Here is an 18736-nt window from a genome sequence, read left to right as displayed (position 1 = left end):
GAGCCACGCTCCTGGTGAAGAAGCTACTGCCCCTCATTGGCAGTGGTTTTATTTTGTCTCTGGGAGAGCTCTCTCCTGGAGATAAAGAGCTGCTACCCAGCACACCTTACAATGGCATGGCTGTTGTAAGGTCCGTAGTGTAGACATAGCTTAGGGCTTTTACTGGCATAGCTATGTTGGTAACAATTAAACCCTTAACTGACTTAGCTATGGCGATAAAACTTTTAAGTGTAGACCATACCTTACTATAGAATGGGATTATTTACTGTACTTAGTTTCTGTTTCATCAGAGTAATGTGTATTTTCTTTCTCTCTTATTTTATCCTCGCTCACTGATCCAGCATTCTTATAAGTAACTGCTGGGCAGGTAAACATCTGTTAATTAGTAATTCATGCATTTGTCTGATATTGGCATTGATCTGTTCCATGTTTTGCCACATAACATAGTTTCCTGAGTGGCTTGTTTGGAGCTCTTCATAATTACTGTATTATGTTTATAATTACATATCAAAGGAAAAGAGAGAAGTGCTTCCATTGCAAATAGCTTTCTGAGTACAAGTAACATCAAGCTGGATCCTGTGGATGTGCTGAGTACATTTCATGCCCACTGAGTTCAGGGCAAGTGGAGGGCACTTATCTCCACACACGGCCTTTGAAAGCTATTCAGTCCCTGTGGTTTTAGTAAAATAGCTCCAAATACTGCATTCACATCAGCCCACAAAGAAGTTAATGATTAACACTGATAAGAGCTTTGATTACTTAACAAGTTAAAATACTCTAAAGTCAAGTGAACCACTGGGAGATTTTGGTATATCCAAATCTCTTGCGAAAGCCTGTAGCTGATTTATCCTCCAGCATCAAACCCCTGGGCAGCAGAACAGCCCAGCCCTACGGCTGTATTCAGGGTTTTTTGGAAAGGAAAATGAAGATGAAAGCCTGCAGTCCTTTTGCTGTTGTCATCCTGGCTTTGACTTTCAGCCATGACTGTACAGGGATGGTAAGTGTGATTTTCTTGTGATTTGGAATGGCTGGTCAGTGCACCAAAGGCTGGACATGAAATGATAGGCATGAGATACTTGTACTTGGGTTGAATGGGTAGAGCCAGACAGCAGGCTGAATTACACAAAGCAAGTTAGCTGACAAAATCTTTCGCCATGGATAATTTATCTGATAACTTTGTGGAAAATCAGGTATCATGTCAAGTAACAATATTGCTGTGGTTATGCATGTAGGAGTCCTTTCACCTACCAGTAGGGTGGAAAGCAGCACCCAGCATGTAATACACTGCCCAGTTACCAAGGGAGGAGCACACATACAAGAAATGCCGGGGATCTGTAATGCTCTTGCCGAGCAGACAGGAGCACAAGTTATAAGGTTTCATCTATAAGACTCACCCAGGCATCAAACTTCATGGATCTCTACCTCTAGATTGCCCTGTTGGGATCTGAACGTGGGCATCTACAGGAATGTAGGTATTTCAGACTTGGTGGTCAGGCTACTAAGCTTTCTCCTGGCTCAGGTCCTGATCCAGGCTCAACCTATGAGTGGCTAGGGGAGGGGCCAGTAGGGATTAATGATAACCCTAATGTTTGTGTTTGTATATATTTTTAAAGAATTGACTTGGAGCCATCTAACTGCACATAGCTAGCCTCAATAACCACCTGTTCTTACCTCTGTTGCTGGTGTCCTCCCACAAAGCCTTTCAACAGTGTATTACATGTTCTTGTTGCATCTTGTCTTGGACTGTAAGCATTCCAGGTCAGGGAATGTCTCTTTCTATGTGTTTCTACAGCGGCTAGCACAAAGGGCCTCAATCCTGATTGGGCCACTGGGTGTTGGATCAGGCCTTAGGTTGGGAGGTGATGGAGCTGTTGCAGGCTCTAGAGTATGGAGCTTCTTTCTTCCTTGCATCCATTTAAGCTTTTCCCTGTAGTAATAAACATCTCAAGCTGCTTTTTTAGAAGAATCAGGCTTGGCTCCTTATTTATTAACTTCCCTCTATCTATTTCTCCCCCTTCCTTATGTGCCAGTTCCCTTGATTGTTTTTCTGATGTTGAATTTATATTATATGGATACTGTATTTTAATCATGGCTTTATTGTTGTTTGTTGTCCTGAGTGCCTTTGGTGGTGGTGGCATTTTATTATGTCCTACTATTATTCCTTATTTCTTGAGGCTGATTAGAATTAACATATTTAGTTTTATCAGTGTTCATTTCCTGGTCAGTGAGCTCAAATAGAGATTGCTTATAACTCAGCCCATGGGGAACACTGCTAAATGATGTGAAAGGCCAAAAGGTTGGGGGCATTGTTCATAGCTGTGAACTAGCTCTGAAAGACGTGCTCCCTGACAAAAGAAATAGGAACATATGTCCCTAGATAACAGAAAGGTATAATGAAGCTTGTCTTCTGCATTCTTGTACCATGTTTGGCTTTTCCTGGATAAGCCACGACCTTTCATCAGCTAATGTTTGTTTATTCCCTTTCACAAGAATGTGCCCTAGCCAAAAGCACACTCAAATAACAGGATTCTTGCCGAAGTGCTACATAACAAGTGTTTTGGGACACCTCTGAGTGTATGTTTTGTCCTTACAGAATGTTTCATGTAATGGATTTATGTATTTCCAATCTGCATTATTTTTATTTGTAGAACCATGGATCTACGCAAAGAAGAGGCTCAGTACATGAACTCTTTCACCACAGAGGTACCAAATCAGATCTAACAGGTGTCAGTAATAACAACAAACTGCTTACCTGTATCTATGATATGCAACCCTATAATAAGCCTGTTTTTGTTTCAACATGAACTTTTTAAGACAGTGGTAGAGGAACAGAAAGATGGGCCCCAGTGCATATTTAATTATTTATACGCAGTAGAGCTGCTCTAACAGGAAATACTAAGAGATACCTGCCTCAGAATATCCAATAGTGCAGTGGCTAGGGCACCCTCCTGGGTCTGGAAAAGCCAAGTTCAAATCCCTTCTCCACATTAGGCAGAGCAGAGAATTGACCTGGGTCTCCCACATCATGACTGAGTGCTCTAGCCACTGGCTAAAAGATATAAAGGGGTTGGGGAGACATTACCACCTCTTCCTCTGGTGGTGCTATGTGCTGGACACAATCTGGTTGGAAGTTTCTGAGAACACCTACCAGATCAGGCCCCACAGGTAAGATAGGGAAAGATCCTTACCTAGTCTGAGGATCATGATGGGGCTTAAGCGTGAGCTATATGCGGGCACCTAGACTGAAGTGGCTGTGCACATGCCCAGTGGCAGATTTGTAAGCAGCTAAGGGACTTTACCAGTGGAAATTCAGGTCCCTAGGACTTTAGGCACCTACAGAGTTAGGTGGCAGTTGAGGGGGAGGGTTTGCGTATCTAAATTTTGAATTTTAGCACCTAAAGTGGCAGCGAGGTGCCCAAATCCCTTTGTAGATCTAGCCCAGGAGTTGGTGGAAGCTCTCTAAAAAATGAAGGGGCCACGGGTGCCTGAACCATGGCCCCGCCCTTGCACCATCCCCTCCCCCAAGGCCTTGCCCCCATGCTGCCCCTTCTTCCTGACCCCTTGCACCACTGATTCCCCTCAAGGCTCTGGCCCCATGCCACCCCTTCCGCCCAAACTTCCGCTCCCGTGCCGCCTCTTTCCCCCAAGTTCCCTCCCGCAGCTCACTTCTCTCTGCCCCTCCTCCCATCACATGCCCTTATGGCCGGTAAAAAGTAGGAGAGTCTTGTCTAGCCTTACCTGCCTTATAGGGATCGCATCATCCCTTCTTAGGCAACTGTACTACTGAGGTGGTGGGCGTAGACTCATTGTTTCTAGACATCCATCTCGGTCCATTTTTCTTCACTTGTAATGAGCCTGTTCATTACAAAAGTGATGATGATCTGATTGTTCCAATCAATGTTTGCCGCCATATTAAGTATCTTCCTCCACCCTTTACAACCCTCCTACCCCTTTGGCCATTTTTGTCTATTTGATTGTTTTACAGGCTGACACTTTACTTTATAACATCCTTTTAATGTGGTATAGAGGCCCAAAGAGTACTATTTCAGATATCACATTAATAATATGAATGTATTATTATTAATTATTATGATGTCTGGCTGTACCAGGAATTGCCATATGTTCATGAACTGAAATTATCTGAAATTTTTATTCTACCACTGACTGCTTAAATTATGTTGCTTTAGCAGTAGTGCCTGCAGCTCCAGCGTACTCTAAGATTTCCTTTTCCTCTTACTATACCAGAGTTCACAAGAAACAGGATCCACCATCCTGTTGAGATACCTGAAGATTCCTTTCCTTTAAATTAGCATTACTTTTGTGTCAGCAAAGAGCTGCATGTCAGTGTGTGACTGCATGGAGGTTTTACTCTCGTATTTCAGTGTTTACGGAGGATGACCAGCTATGTTCGTTTCCCTTTCGGTATGGTGGAAGGATGTACCACGCATGTATATCAAATCTATTTTCTCAAAAGAAATGGTAAGTCAGCTTTGCAAAGAAATATTTGGTGCTTTATTTTAAATTAAAATGAGTAGGTATTTGATCATTAATCGTGTTTTTACCATAAATCTTTATGGGCCCAATCCAACACCCATTGAAGTGAACAGAAAGACTCCCACCGATATCAGTGAACATTGGCTCAGGCCCTATATACAGAAAGAGATGGGGCAATGCCAGTGTCTTAAGGCACAAAGAATGCACAAAAGTAGTGCAGAAGAATTACGTGTCATCGCGCAAAAGGAATGCAGAAGAATTATTCATCATGGATCATACGTATTCTTTCCTTGATTCATATATGGGAATTCCAATTCAGATTATTGGCAATTCCTTGTGTGGTATAAGTGGAGAATCTGACCCCTCTACTATTAACTCTCTGGACGGAATAAAAGATGGAATATAAACATATGTAATCAATGCACCAGGACTGATCTCCCTGCTGAAGAAGCAATCAAGTTTTGTGTGGGTAACAACTCAAAAGTTTACTACAGGAAAGCCAATCAAGTTTTTAGATTAAACCCTTTTTCCTGCCTGTACTTAAACTACAGTGAGACTGGCGCAAAGCTCATTATGGACGGTGCAGTTGTAGGTGGACTACAGCTATCCTTCAGAATATTTATTTTTATTATTATTCCAGATTCACTTACTTTTTAAAAAACTCAAAATCTTTTTCAGAGAGTCAAGGTCAAATTCTATCCTTCCTTGCGTGTGGGAATTGTTATAATTATTCACTATTATTTGTGTTACAGTAGTGTCTGGAGGGCCCCAGTCAAGTAATGACCCCAGTGTGTTAGGCATTGTATAAACACAGAGAAGCAGACAGCCTCAAGCTTTGTCTACACTAGTATTTTTGTCAGCAAAACTTTTGTCAGTCAGGGGTGTGAAAAAGATACCCCCACCCCCAACAGACAGAAGTTTCACTGGCAAAAGCATCGGTGTGGGCAGCGCTATGTCAGTGGGAGAGTGTCTCTGGGTGACATAGCTACCGCCACTCGTTGCGGGTGGTTTAATTATGCCAGCAGGAGAGCTCTCTCCCGCTGGTTTAGAGTGGCTACACAGGAGAGCTTGCAGTGGCACAGATGCAGTAAGGTCTGCAGTGTAGACATAACCTTAGTTTACTACCAGACACAAGAAGTGGGCATAAGAAGACAAAACAGAGTTTGGACTAGGAAGTACAGGGGTATGACAATCTCTTTCCCTATAGATGATTTGTAAGTGGCAGATTTAAGGGTGTAGGTAAATGTGATAATGTTACAGAATGTGTCTGTAAATAGACATGCAGTAGAAGGCAGGTTCTAGTCCTTAGATTTTATTTTGGACAAGTGCCTTTTTTCATGATTTTGACATAGTGTTTCTTTGACTGCATATCTATTGTGGGTGTAAAGTGCTAGCGTAGGCAACATAGGGCAGTCACTCTCATGTGGACTCATTTAAACTACTATTGTTGTAACTGTGTCGGTTTCGGGTTATTAGAAAAGGTGGGTGAGGTAATATATTAATTGGACTAACTTCTCTTGGTGAGAGAGACAAGCTATCCATTGTTGAAGCTGATTGTGATGTTCAGGAAGTTGAGACTAGTTGGGACTGTTCCAGAGAGAAATGCACCACAAAATGCACCATGAAATCAATGATATACTTGAGATACACTGATGATATTTTTATCCCCGGACAGACAACTTAAAATCCCTCACAGATTTCCACCACAATTTTAACATCCATCCTCTGTCCATTAAACACTCTCTGGAATATTCCCACACCAGCATCAACTTCCTGGACACCACAATCAGCTTAAATAATGGAACTCTACAAATGACTATATACAAGAAGCCCATGGATCACCACACCTTCAACCCCAAAGACACCAAGAAATCTGTTATCTACAGCCAGGCACTCTGATACCACAGAATAAGCTCCAAAGAGAAAGTCCAGGATATATGCCTTAACACACTTAAAACTGCCTTCACCAAACAAGAACACTCCACCAGAGAAGTAGATTGCATCATGGATTGGGTCACCAAAATAACTTGAGAGAACCTGCTTCAATACATAAATAAAACTCCCTCTGGTCATATACCCCTAATTGTCATCTACCATCTCATACTGGGTATCCTCACACAACTACAACCCATACTCGACGGGGACCCCATCTTGCAAGAAATCATTCCTGAAACAACCCCCCAACCCAACCTCTCTAAGCTCATCATCAGAAGCAAGCTCCCCGCAGACCAGAACACACCAACTCAAGCAGCACTAGATCCTGTCAGAACAACAGATGCAAAACTTTGCAGAAATATCTCCCCCACACCAGTGATCAACACCTGCCACAACACACCTTTCAAGATCCATGTGTCCTACACATGCTTATCACAACATGTGGTATACCTCACTCAGTGACTAAATGCCCCAATAACAACTATGTGGGTGAAACCAGACAATCACTATGCTCTAGAATGAACTCACATAGGAAAATGATAAAAGACAAAAACACCATATCATCTGTGGGTGAACACTTCGCACAAAGTGATCACTCTGTATGTGACCTCTCCATCCTCATCCTCAAAGGAAACCTGCACAACACTTTCAAAAGATGAGCCTGGGAGCTTAAATTCATGACTTTGCTAGACACTGTATTTATGGCTTATTACAACAGTTCATAACCACTAAAAAACCCACCCCTTTTTGTCATATGGCTGCAGAGGTGTTTAATGTGCTACTTCAACTTGAATTGTACCTGAGAATATGTGCTAACTACTTATAGTACACAATCTGTTCCATCTTGTATTTAGCTGTGACACTCTGAGTGCTTTTTCCAGACCTGAGGAAGAGCTCTGTGTAGCTCAAACAAGCTTGTCTCTCTCATCAGCAGAAGTTGGTCAATAAAAGATATTACCTCTCCAATCTTGTCTCTCATTTAAACTAGGTAATTCAAGCTAGGAGATCACTTCTGATTATCCTGATTATCCACAGGTAACTAGCTGATGAGAAAGGCACCAATTAAACAATATTTCAAGAGTATCTTAATTCAATATAAATAATGTGAGCAATTTTCTTTCTGGAAACCTGCATCTAAGTGAGCCAACACACTAGTGATTGATCTTTAGGCCCATTTCAGTTTATTTCATATTCAGGAGGATTCTTAATTATACCTGAAATCCTCCATATAGATCTTTAACTAACTATGCCATAGAAATTGAAAAAGAGCCAATGCGTGGGATCCAAGGTTGGAACACAGTTGAGAGTTGACCGTGGGTGGCTTTCATTTGTGCTTCCTATTTTCAAATACAGTTTACAAGTTGGGAGATAAGAGAAGAGGTAGCTGTAGCTGCCTGATTTTGACAAGGCATGTCTGTTTCATCTTTATCTCTGACCTTTCTAGTGAACATATGCTCTTCTCTCATACGCTAAAAGCAACCTGACATGTCTTCAGAGATCTTGATGCCAGAAAACTAGCACTGCATAACAAAGAGAGAGTGCTGCCTTGTGCATTGTTTTTGTTAGATTATGTGTTTATGAGTCTGTGCTGCACTGGAGTGATGTATGATAATGGACCTCAGATGACTCTGCTGACTGGTGAGCAGATAAGACTTCTCCTCCCTGCTCTTTTTGAGGTGTCTTATACTGGAAGGGACATTATCAGGGACTGTCATTGTGGCTGGCCCCCCTGCTCAAGAGTTGGGCACAGTCTGGCTTTTTATATAGCACTTGACAAACTAAAACAGGTTTCATAGCAGCACATTGTTCTGCTGATTTAAAGCTTTAGGTCCCAGCCTGGGGCACCAGCGTCTATTCTGCATTATGATGGCATAAGTTGAACTACCCATATCCCAGACTTCCTAGCACACTCCCAAAACGTGGCTGCTCTAGCCCTTTTGTTTGTGGAGCAACGTGGAAAAACTTGACTGTTCACCAAACGTGACTGTCTAGAGGACAAAGAAAGTCAGCCAGTGGGGTTGTGGAATACTTTTGGCAGACTCCCATAGCATGAGTCCAGTAGGGCTGCAACTACACTGCAAAGCAGTAAGGCTTTAACCTTAGGTCCCGGCTTGACTCACACTCGGATCCTCCACCCCTGTGGTGTCCTAGGACACTGAGTCTGAGTCCTAAGTTAGTGTGATTTGTGTGGAAGGGGGATTATGCCATAGGCGCTGACTTTAGCCAGCGCGCCCCAACTCCGCCCCCAGCCCCACCCCCATTCCAACCCCTTCCCCAAATCCCCACTCCCGCCTCCTTCTCCGGGCACGCGGCATTTCCCCTCCACCCCGCTCCCTCCCAGGCTTACGCGCAGCAAGCCTGGGAGGGGGGAGAAGCGGAGAGGCAGTGCGCTCAGGGGAGGAGGCGGAGCGGAGGTGAGTTGGGGGGGTGCGGGGCGGGCCGTAGGAAGCGGAGATGAGTTTGGGGGTGGGGGGTGCAGAGGAACCGCTCCCTGCTCCAGCTCACTTCTGCTCAGCCTCTATCTCCTCCCCTAAGCATGCCACCGCTCCACTTCTCCCCCCTCCCTCACAGGCTTGCCGCGCATGAAATAGCTGATTTGTGGCAAGCCTGGGAGGGAGGGACGGGGAAGAAGCAGGGCGGTGGTGGCACGCTCAGGAGAGGAAGCAGAGGCGGGGCAGAGGTGAGATGGGCGCAAGGGCCAGCGGGGAGCTGCTGGTGGGTGCTGAGGACCCACCAATTTTTCCCTGTGGGTGCTTCAGCCCCAGAGCACCCACAGAGTCAGCGCCTATGGATTATGCTTGAGCCTGAGTTCAAACCCAGGGTTTATATTGCAGTGTAGAAATATTCTCTGAATACATTTCCCAGACCTTAAGAAGAGCTCTGAGTAGCTTGAAAGCTTGTTTCTTTCACCAACAGAAGTTGGTCCAATAAACGATGTTGTCAGGGAGCAGACCAAGCCCCCACTGTAGTTCACTGGTTGTTCAACGTGCACCATACCTGCAGCTGTGCTTGACCTTGTTCCAGCCCTGCTCCTGCTTGCTCCAGCCCTTGTTCTAGCCCTGCTCCAGACTGCTTCCAGTCCCTGCTCCTGCTATGCTTCAGACTTCTAGTTTTGACCCACCTTCCCCAGCTCTGTCTGTGGCTTACGACTCCAGTTGACCCTCCAGTTCTGGCATTCAGCTTCTGTGTCTCCAGCACTGATCTCTGGCTCTGCCTCTGGCTTACAACTCTGGTTTCCCCTCCCCGCACTCTGGCATTTGGATTTCTACCCGTCTGCTACTGACCCTCGGCTCATTTCCTGGACTCCATCCACCCTTGACCCAGCTCTAACCTGTAGGCTGAACTCTTCTCTTTACCATTAGGCCTGACCACCCACGGTTTGGTTGGCAATAAATATTACCTCACCCACCTTATCTCTTTATTTAATAGCTGACATTTTAGGGCCTGATCCAAAACCCATTCAAGTCAGTAGAGGAGTCTGTGATGGGTTTAGTCACAGAGACCCCCTTGGGACTGTCAACTGACGTCCTTGTTGAGCCAGACATGCTAGCCTGCTGTAACACAGACCCAGGTCTGGTCCATACTCCCAAAGCTGCAGGCTTTAACCAAAAACTGTTCAGCAGGTCACCTATCTCCAGCACCCAGGCACCCAGTTCCCAATGGGATCCAAACCCCAAATAAATTCATTTTACTCTGTATAAAGCAGATACAGGGTAAACTCATAAATTGTCCACCCTCTATAACACTGATAGAGAGATATGCACAGCTGTTTGCTCCCCGAGGCATTAATCACTTACTCTGGGTTTAATAATAAACAAAAGTGATTTTAGTAAGTATAAAAAGTAGGATTTAAGTGGTTTCAAGAAATAACAGACAGAACAAAGTAAGTTACCACGCAAAATAAAACAAAACACGCAAGTTTAAGCCTACTACATTAAAAAACTGAATACAGGTAAATCTCACCCTCAGAGATGTTCCAATAAGCTTTCTTTTTGAGTATAAGCTTTCGTGAGCTACAGCTCACTTCATCCGAATGCATCCGATGAAGTGAGCTATAGCTCATGAAAGCTTATGCTCAAATAAATTGGTTAGTCTCTAAGGTGCCACTAGTAATCCATTTCTTTTTGCGAATACAGACTAACACGGCTGCTACTCTGAAACCAAGAAGCTTCTTTCACAGACTAGACTCCTTCCTAGTCTGGGCCCAATCCTTTCCCTGGTACAGTTCTTGTTAGTTTCAACAAGCATCTTAGGTGAAAAGCAGGGGATTTTACATGATTGGGACCCCCATGTGTTCTGTTCCACTCCCTTTTATAGCTTTGGCAACAGGCGGGAATCTTTTGTCTCTCTGGGTCCCCACCCCTCCTTCTAAATGGAAAAGCACCAGATTTAAGATGGATTCCAGTACCAGGTGACAGGGTCACATGTCCTGTGAGACCCCCCAAGCCTCCATTCTTTCCGGCCTGACTCACACGAGCATAGGAAGGCTTATAAGTAAACAGAGCCTTTTACAACCCATTGTCCTGGTCAATGGGAGCCATCAAGATTCTAAACCACCATTAATGGCCCAAATGTTGCATAATTACAATAGGACTTTAGAGTAATACTTCATATTTCTAGCTTCAGATACAAGAATGATACATTCATACAAATAGGATGAACACACTCAGTAGATTATAAGCTTTGTAATGATACCTTAACAAGAGACCTTTTGCATTAAGCATATTCCAGTTACATCATATTTACACTCATAAGCATATTTCCATAAACATATTGAGTGCAACATCACAGAGTCTTTCTATTTACTTCAATAACATTTGGATCAGACACTTAATAAGCCGTTTTTTAGTTCTGCTGCTGGATTTTATATGCAGAACTCTTGAGCTGTGGGCCTGGCCCAACCCAACTCCTAGTGACTTTAATTTTATTATTTGTGTTATGGTAGCATCTAGGAGCCCAGTCATGGACCAAGATCCCATTATAGTAGGCACTGTACACATACATAATGAAAAGACAGTCCCTGCCCAATCTGCATATAAAACAAGAGACAAAAGGTGGATACAGACACATAGATGGGTGATCACAGGGAAACATTCAGACAATATTGGGCAGTATAATATATAATATGTCAATTGCCTAAGTGTAATATATAACATGTCAATTGCCTAAGTGTTGTCAAGTGTTTGGTAGGCATCACAGCACAGGAGAGTTTTAAGAAGGGATTTAAAGGATGACTGTGAAATAGCTTTACGAATATTTATGGGGAGATCCTCCCAAGCATGAGTTGCAGCTTGGGAGATGATACGTAGGGTGGGAACAGGACCTTGAATGTGAAGACGAGTAGTTTGTGTTCGATATGGTGGAGAAACGGGGAGGGGGCAGTGCAGGGAGCAACATCAGGACCTGTAACTTCAATAGCAGAACATATTTAAAGAGGAAAAAAGATTCTAAACAAGTTGATTATGAATCCCATCTGCTGAAGGACAGAGTTGGGTGATTTTAATTTTGGGTTTCAGAGTAACAGCTGTGTTAGTCTGTATTCACAAAAAGAAAAGGAGTACTTGTGGCACCTTAGAGACTAACCAATTTATCTGAGCATTAGCTTTCGTGAGCTACAGCTCACTTCATCGCATCCGATGAAGTGAGCTGAAGCTCACGAAAGCTTATGCTCAGATAAATTGGTGTATGCATCCAATGAAGTGAGCTGTAGCTCACAAAAGCTTATGCTCAAATAAATTGGTTAGACTCTAAGGTGCCACAAGTACTCCTTTTCTTTTTAATTTTGGGGTAAATCTTAGCTTTTTCTAACCATCCCCCAGAGTTTTGTTGTTTAAAGTCTTTATTTAGCTCTTTTGTCATTAATCAGAACTCTATAGAGCCTTTTCCATTAGCTTCTCACATGCCAGTTAACGTAGGGCTGGTCTAGTAAGCCAGTCTTGCAGCAATATCTCAGCTGTAAAGATCCAGACTCCCTTTACCCATCACTACTGACACAAATGGGGCATTAAATGCGGAGCCTGAGCGCATTTCAGGAACAATATCATAAGCACTATGGTCTCAGTGACAACTTTTAACTTAATGCTTAATTTAACTCTAATGTAACAGTTGTGGAACAACCATAGACCATCCTTTAAGAGGGCCTGATCTCAACTCCAGTATAAGCCATGGAAGGTGTCCCATTGACTGAACGGAGCTAAGTGGGCCCTAATTCTTTTAACTTCAAAATGCTTCTTTAATCTTGGTAATTTTTAATTGGACTACCGTGCATCATTCTTTCTATCTCGTCCATTTCATTCTGGACACTGACCCAAATGCCCAGGGTTTAATTAGATTCTGTATGTGAATTAAAACCTCTAAAATGCTACTTAAAATCCAAATAAGAAACAAACAAACTGTTGGAATTAAAACAGTATGTGTACCTTACAAAATAATTTTAATCTTGCATGTGAAGCCTTGGGAAAAAAGGATATTAGATTTTTTAAAAATAAGGCTGTTCAATTAATGTTAAAAAGATGCATAATAGAACAGTGAAATATAATTGATCAGGTAGTTTAAATAAAACAAAAGAAGGGTATAGAAGGGTGCAGCTTGCTCAGGAAGAATAGGCAGGGAAAAAAGGGAGGAAAAAAAGGGAGGAGGTGTTGCTCTATATATTAAAATTGTATACGCTTGGACTGAGGTTCAGATGGAAATAGGAGACAGACTTGCTGAAAGTCTCTGGGTAAGGATGAAAGCAGTAAAAACCAAGGATGATGTCCTGGTAGGGGTCTACTACAGACCACCTAACCAGGAAAAAGAGATGGCATGAGGCTTTTTTTAAACTAACAAAATCATCCAAAGCACAGGACATGGTGGTGATAGGGGACCTCAGCTACTCAGACATCTGTTGGAAAAATAACACAGCAGGGCACAGATTATCCAACAAGTTCTTGGAATATATTGGAGACAATTTTTTATTTCAGAAGGTGGAGAAAGTGACTAGGGGAGAGAGGCTGTTCTAGATTTGATTTTGACAAATAGAGAGGAACTGGTTGAGAATTTGAAAGTGGAAGGCAGCTTGGGTGAAAGTGGTCATGAAATGGTAGAGTTCATGATTCTAAGGAATGGTAGGAGGGAGAACAGCAAAATAAAGATAATGGATTTCAAGAAGTCAGGCTTTAGCAAACTCAGGGAGTTGGTAGGTAAGATCCCATGGGAAGCAAGTCTAAGGGGAAAAACATTTGAAGACAGTTGGCAGTTTTTCAAAGAGACATTATTAAGGGCACAAGAGCAAACTATCTCACTGTGTAGGAAAGATAGGAAGTATCTGTCAAGAGACTACCCTGGCTTAACCAGGAGATCTTCAATGATCTAAAAATCAAAAAAGAGTCCTACAAAAAATGGAAACTAGGTCAAATTACAAAGGATGAATATAAACAGATAATACAAGTATGTACGGACAAAATTAGAAAGACCAAGGCACAAAATGAGATCAAACTTGCTAGAGATATAAAGGGTAACAAGAAAACATTCTACAAATACACTAGAAGCAAAAGGAAGACCCAGGACAGGGTAGACAAGGTGGGGGTGGGGGAAAATAATAACAGAAAATGTGGAAATGGCAGAGGTGCTTAATGACTTCTTTGTTTCGGCTTGCATCAAGAAGGTTGGTGGTGATTGGACGTCTAATATAGTGAATGCAAGTGAAAATGAGGTAGGATCAGAGGCTAAAATAGGAAAAGAACAAGTTAAAAATTACTTCGACAAATTAGATGTCAAGTCACCAGGGCCTGATGAAATGCACCGTAGAATATTCAAGGAGCTGACTGAGGAGATATCTGAACCATTAGCGATTATCTTTGAAAAGTCATGGAAGACGGGAGAGATTCCAGAAGACTGGAAAAGGGCAAATATAGTGCCCATCTATAAAAAGAGAAATAAGGACAACCCGGGGAATTACAGACCAGTCAGCTTAGCTTCTGTACCTGGAAAGATAATGGAGCAAATAATTAAGCAATCAATTTGCAAACATGTAGAAGATAATAAGGTGATAAGTAACAGCATGGATTTGTCAAGAACAAATGGTGTCAAACCAACCCAGTAGCTTTCTTTGACAGGGTAACAAGTCTTGTGGATGGGGGGAAGTGGTAGAAATGGTATATCTTGACTTTAGTAAAGCTTTTGATACTGTCTTGCATGACCTTCTCACAAACAAACTAGGGAAAGGCAACCTAGATGGAGCTATTATAAGGTGGGTGCATAACTGGTTGGAAAATCATTCCCAGAGGGTAGTTATTAGTGGTTCGAAGTCATGCTGGAAGGGCATAACAAGTGGGGTCCCACAGAGATCAATTCTGGGGCCGGTTCTGTTCAATGTCTGCATCAATGATTTAGATAATGGCATATAGAGAGTATACTTTATAAAGTTTGTGGACAATACTAAGCTGGGAGGGCTTTCGAGGATAGGATTACAATTCAAAATGATCTGAACAAACTGGAGAAATGGTCTGAAGTAAATAGGATGAAATTCAATAAGGACAAATGCAAAGTAGTCCATTTAGGAAGGAACAATCAGTTGCACACATACAAAACGCGAAATGACTGCCTAGGAAGGAGTACTGCAGAAACTGATCTGGAGAGTCAGAGTGGACCACAAGCTAAATATGAGTCAATAGTGTGACACTGTTGCAAAAAACCTGAACATCATTCTGGGATGTATTAGCAGGAGTGTTGTAAACAAGACACAAGAAGTAATTCATCCGCTCTACTCCGCTCTGATTAGGCCTCAACTGGAGTATTGTGTCCAGTTCTGGGCACCACATTTCAGGAAAGATGTAGACAAATTGGAGAAAGTCAAGAGAAGAGCAACAAAAATGATTAAAAGTCTAGAAAACATGACCTCTGAGGGAAGATTGGAAAAATTGGGTTTGTTGCGTCCAGAAAAGAGAAGACTGAGAGAGGACATGGTAACAGTTTTCAAGTATATAAAAGGTTGTTAAAAGGAGGAGGGAAAAGAATGGTTCTTAACATCTGAGGATAGGACAAGAAGCAATGAGCTTAAATTGCAGCAAGGGAGGTTTAGGTTGGACATTACGAAAAACTTCTTAACTGTCACAGTGGTTAAGCACTGGAATACATTGCCTAGCGATGTTGTGGAATCTCCATCAATGGAGCTATTTAAGAGCAGGTTAGACAAATACATGTCAGGAATGGTCTTGATCAGCAGTTCTCAAACTTTAGCAAGCCAAGAACTCCCATTTTGATTTAAAAATTTTTCAGGACCCCAACCCCCCCACTCAGCCCTTGCCCTGCCCACTTCCCAGAGGCCACGCCCCAGTTCACTTCATCCCCCCTCCCTCTGTCACTTACTGTCTCCCACCCTCACTCACTTTCACCAGGCTGGGGCTGGGGGTTGGGGTGCAGGAGCGGGTGCAGGCTCTGGGAGGAAGTTTGGGTGCAGGAGGAGGTGTGGAGTATGGGCTCTGGGAGGGAGTTTGTGTGCAGGAGGGAATGCAGGGGTGCGGGCTCTGGGAGTTTGGGTGCAGGATGGAGTGGGGAGGGAGTTTGGGTTCTGGAGGGGGCTCAGGGTGGGGTAGGGTTGAGGGGTGCGGAGGGGATGACAGAGGGAGTTTGGGGGGGTGGGAAGGGGTATGGGCTCTGGGACAGAGTCTGGGTGCGGGCTCTGGGCTGGGGAGGGGGTTGTGGTATGGGAGAAAGTAAGGGGGGGCGACGCTTACCTCAGGCGGCTCCTGAAAGTGACTGGCACATCCCTCTGGCAGTGGCTCCTAGGCAGGGGGCGAGGGGGTCTCCGTGCGCTGCCCCTGCTCACAGGCACCAGCCCCGCAGCTCCCATTGGCCATAATTCCCAGCCAATGAGAGCTGCAGAGTCAGCGCTCAGGCCGGGGGCAGCGCACGGAGACTCCCTGCCCTGTCTGGCCGCAGGGACGTGCTGGCCGCTTCCAGGAGCAGCGCGGACCCAGGGTCACTACTCCTCCCCCTACCTCCCACCGCCTGTTTCACAGTTGTTTCCTGGTGTGAAGCAGGCACTGGGAGGGAGGCTGAGGAGTTGAGGGAGTGGGGAGGAGTTAAACAGCTGGGCCCACAGACTCCCTGGAGCACCCTTGGAACCCCAGGAGTCCATGGACCCCAGTTTGAGAAACGCTGGTGTAGATAATACTTAGTCCTGCCATGAGTGCAGGGGATTGAACTAGATGACCTCTAGAGGTCCCTTCCAGTCCTAGGATTCTATGAAAAGCACCTTTCTTTATAACACTCCACTGTCATGCTGTTATTCTGTGGGGATACTCCCTCTACAGGTAATATTTATTATGATACATCAGAGTAGGGTAAAAAGGATGGGCTAAAGGCCAAGGGCCAGGGCTCTCTCTGGTTTGGGCTGTGGATGACCTGGGTTCAGTTCTCAGCTCAGCTGCAAACTTCCTGTGTGACCTTGGATAAATGACTTAATCTATGCTGTGTCTTCATGCCCTTTCTGTAAAATAAGGATAATAGTTCCCTCAACAGAGGATGAAATCCATTAGAAAGTGAGAAGCACTCAAAAAAGGGGAGCAGCATTTGACCCTTACTGTTGCAAAGAGTTGAGATTCTGTCGGTGAATCTGGAAATCACCGTTTTATAGTTCCTCATTTGTAATTATTCCTGTCTGGGCGGCTAAAAAGTGGAAATACTTTGAGGAACAGAAAAAAAAGCACATTTGCCATAGAAAGCAGAGAAAAGTCCCTTTGTGGACAACTTCCCCCATCTCTACAATTTATAAGAGGTTACTTTCAAAAAGCAAAAATGGGTTAGGCTCTATCTTAATTATGATGAATAAAGCCAGCCTTCATATATTCTTTTAGATGTTTATTTTTGTCTTTTCTTTTTTAATCTTAGTAATATCAGGAATGCTAAGTCAGGATTTCCTTGGTTTTGCTGGAGGACTCAGCTCTCAGTTCCACATCTGTTCGTAGCCTGTCTTTAACTGAAGGGAGGTAGGGGGGGATGTATCTTTCACAAAGTTCCTTTTTATCCCCAGTGTTTATTCCCCAGGAGCTTGAATTAAATTGATGCTAATTAATTTTAAAAAGGATAATCTCACAAGGTAGAGTAGGATGATAAATGTGTAATGGGAATTTATAGAGCAACAACAAGAAGGAAGTTAATATAGGTGCCTTTGGGTATGATAAAGTAAATTAACTATGGTAGCCTGTAGTGGCCCTATGTCTGTACTGTGCTCATGAGCATCTTTGTCAGCTAATTTACTCTTCAGACCTGTGATGGGGTTTACGGACCCCTCACTACAGCCAAGGCTGAAGCAGTACTGGGCTAGGATAGCTGTCCCCCTCAGGCGCAGCTGAGCAATGCTCCTGGGGAAAGGAACACTATAAAAAGAGCTCCAGCAACCCAGGCCAGAGGGGCAGGGGGAGGAGAGAAGCCATTTCCTGGAGGAGTACTGCCCTGCTACAGGAGGAGAAGGAGCTCTTACTGAGGAGATCCAGCTCTGAGTCTTTCTCCTCTTCCCCTTGCTATAGGGAGAGCCAGAGGGTTGCCTGCATCGGCCCTGAGACTCTGGGGATTTGGAACAAAGGACTATAATCAAACAACATCCATGCCCCAAACTGAGACATTGGGTGAGGTAGGAAGTGGCCTGGGGAAGATGAACAGGAGGCAGGCCAAGCATAGGCCAGTCCATGCTGGCACACTTTCAGGACCCTGGGCCAGGACCTGGTGGAGAGGGAGGGCCTGGGTTCTCCCTACCTCCCCTAGATTCCCTTATGCATAGCCCAAGGATGGGAAGCTACCGAAAAGAAAGCTGACCCAGCTGAACCCCGTTTAGGGGGTCCCTAACACATTGAACTGAAAAGAGACTACAGCAGCTGGCCCTGGTCACTAGGCCTGCTGACCAGACAGCGCACTCTCCTATGAGACTCTATTAAAAGAAACTTGTCATTCATCATTTTCTGGGGTCAGATCCTTCCCTTTCTTTGAGTCATGCATAGAGGGTCCTTGTGATGATCACCACTTCCATGTGATAGAGGGGAGGTAAGTGGTTTTTGTGGCACTGTCTCACCCCTAAACATGGCAGGCCAGACAGAAAAGATGCTAATTGTCCCCACTTTGGCATCATGTAACCTTCAATTAAGGTGAGAGAGGTCAGAATGCTTGTCATAAATATAAAGGGAAGGGTAAACCCCTTTAAAATCCCTCCTGGCCAAAGGAAAACTCCTCTCACCTGTAAAGGGTTAAGAAGCTAAAGGTAACCTCGCTGGCACCTGACCAAAATGACCAATGAGGAGACAAGATACTTTTAAAAGCTGGGAGGAGGGAG

General features: G+C 43.9%; 1 protein-coding gene across 1 annotated transcript in view; it reads left to right on the top strand.

The window, feature by feature from the left end:
* The first annotated feature begins 922 nt into the window (after positions 1–922).
* The window catches only part of HGFAC (HGF activator), a 69189-nt gene continuing 51375 nt past the window's right edge, over positions 923–18736 (top strand). The window contains exons 1-3 of the mRNA XM_073340141.1: positions 923–997; positions 2649–2703; positions 4383–4479. Coding sequence (XP_073196242.1) covers positions 923–997; positions 2649–2703; positions 4383–4479 — 227 coding nt within the window. The remainder of the gene's footprint in view (positions 998–2648; positions 2704–4382; positions 4480–18736) is intronic.

Source organism: Lepidochelys kempii, chromosome 4 (assembly GCF_965140285.1).
Source record: "Lepidochelys kempii isolate rLepKem1 chromosome 4, rLepKem1.hap1, whole genome shotgun sequence".
NCBI lineage: Eukaryota > Metazoa > Chordata > Testudines > Cheloniidae > Lepidochelys > Lepidochelys kempii.
The sequence above is the reverse complement of the archived record's forward strand: the minus strand, read 5'-3'. Positions and strand labels throughout refer to the sequence as shown.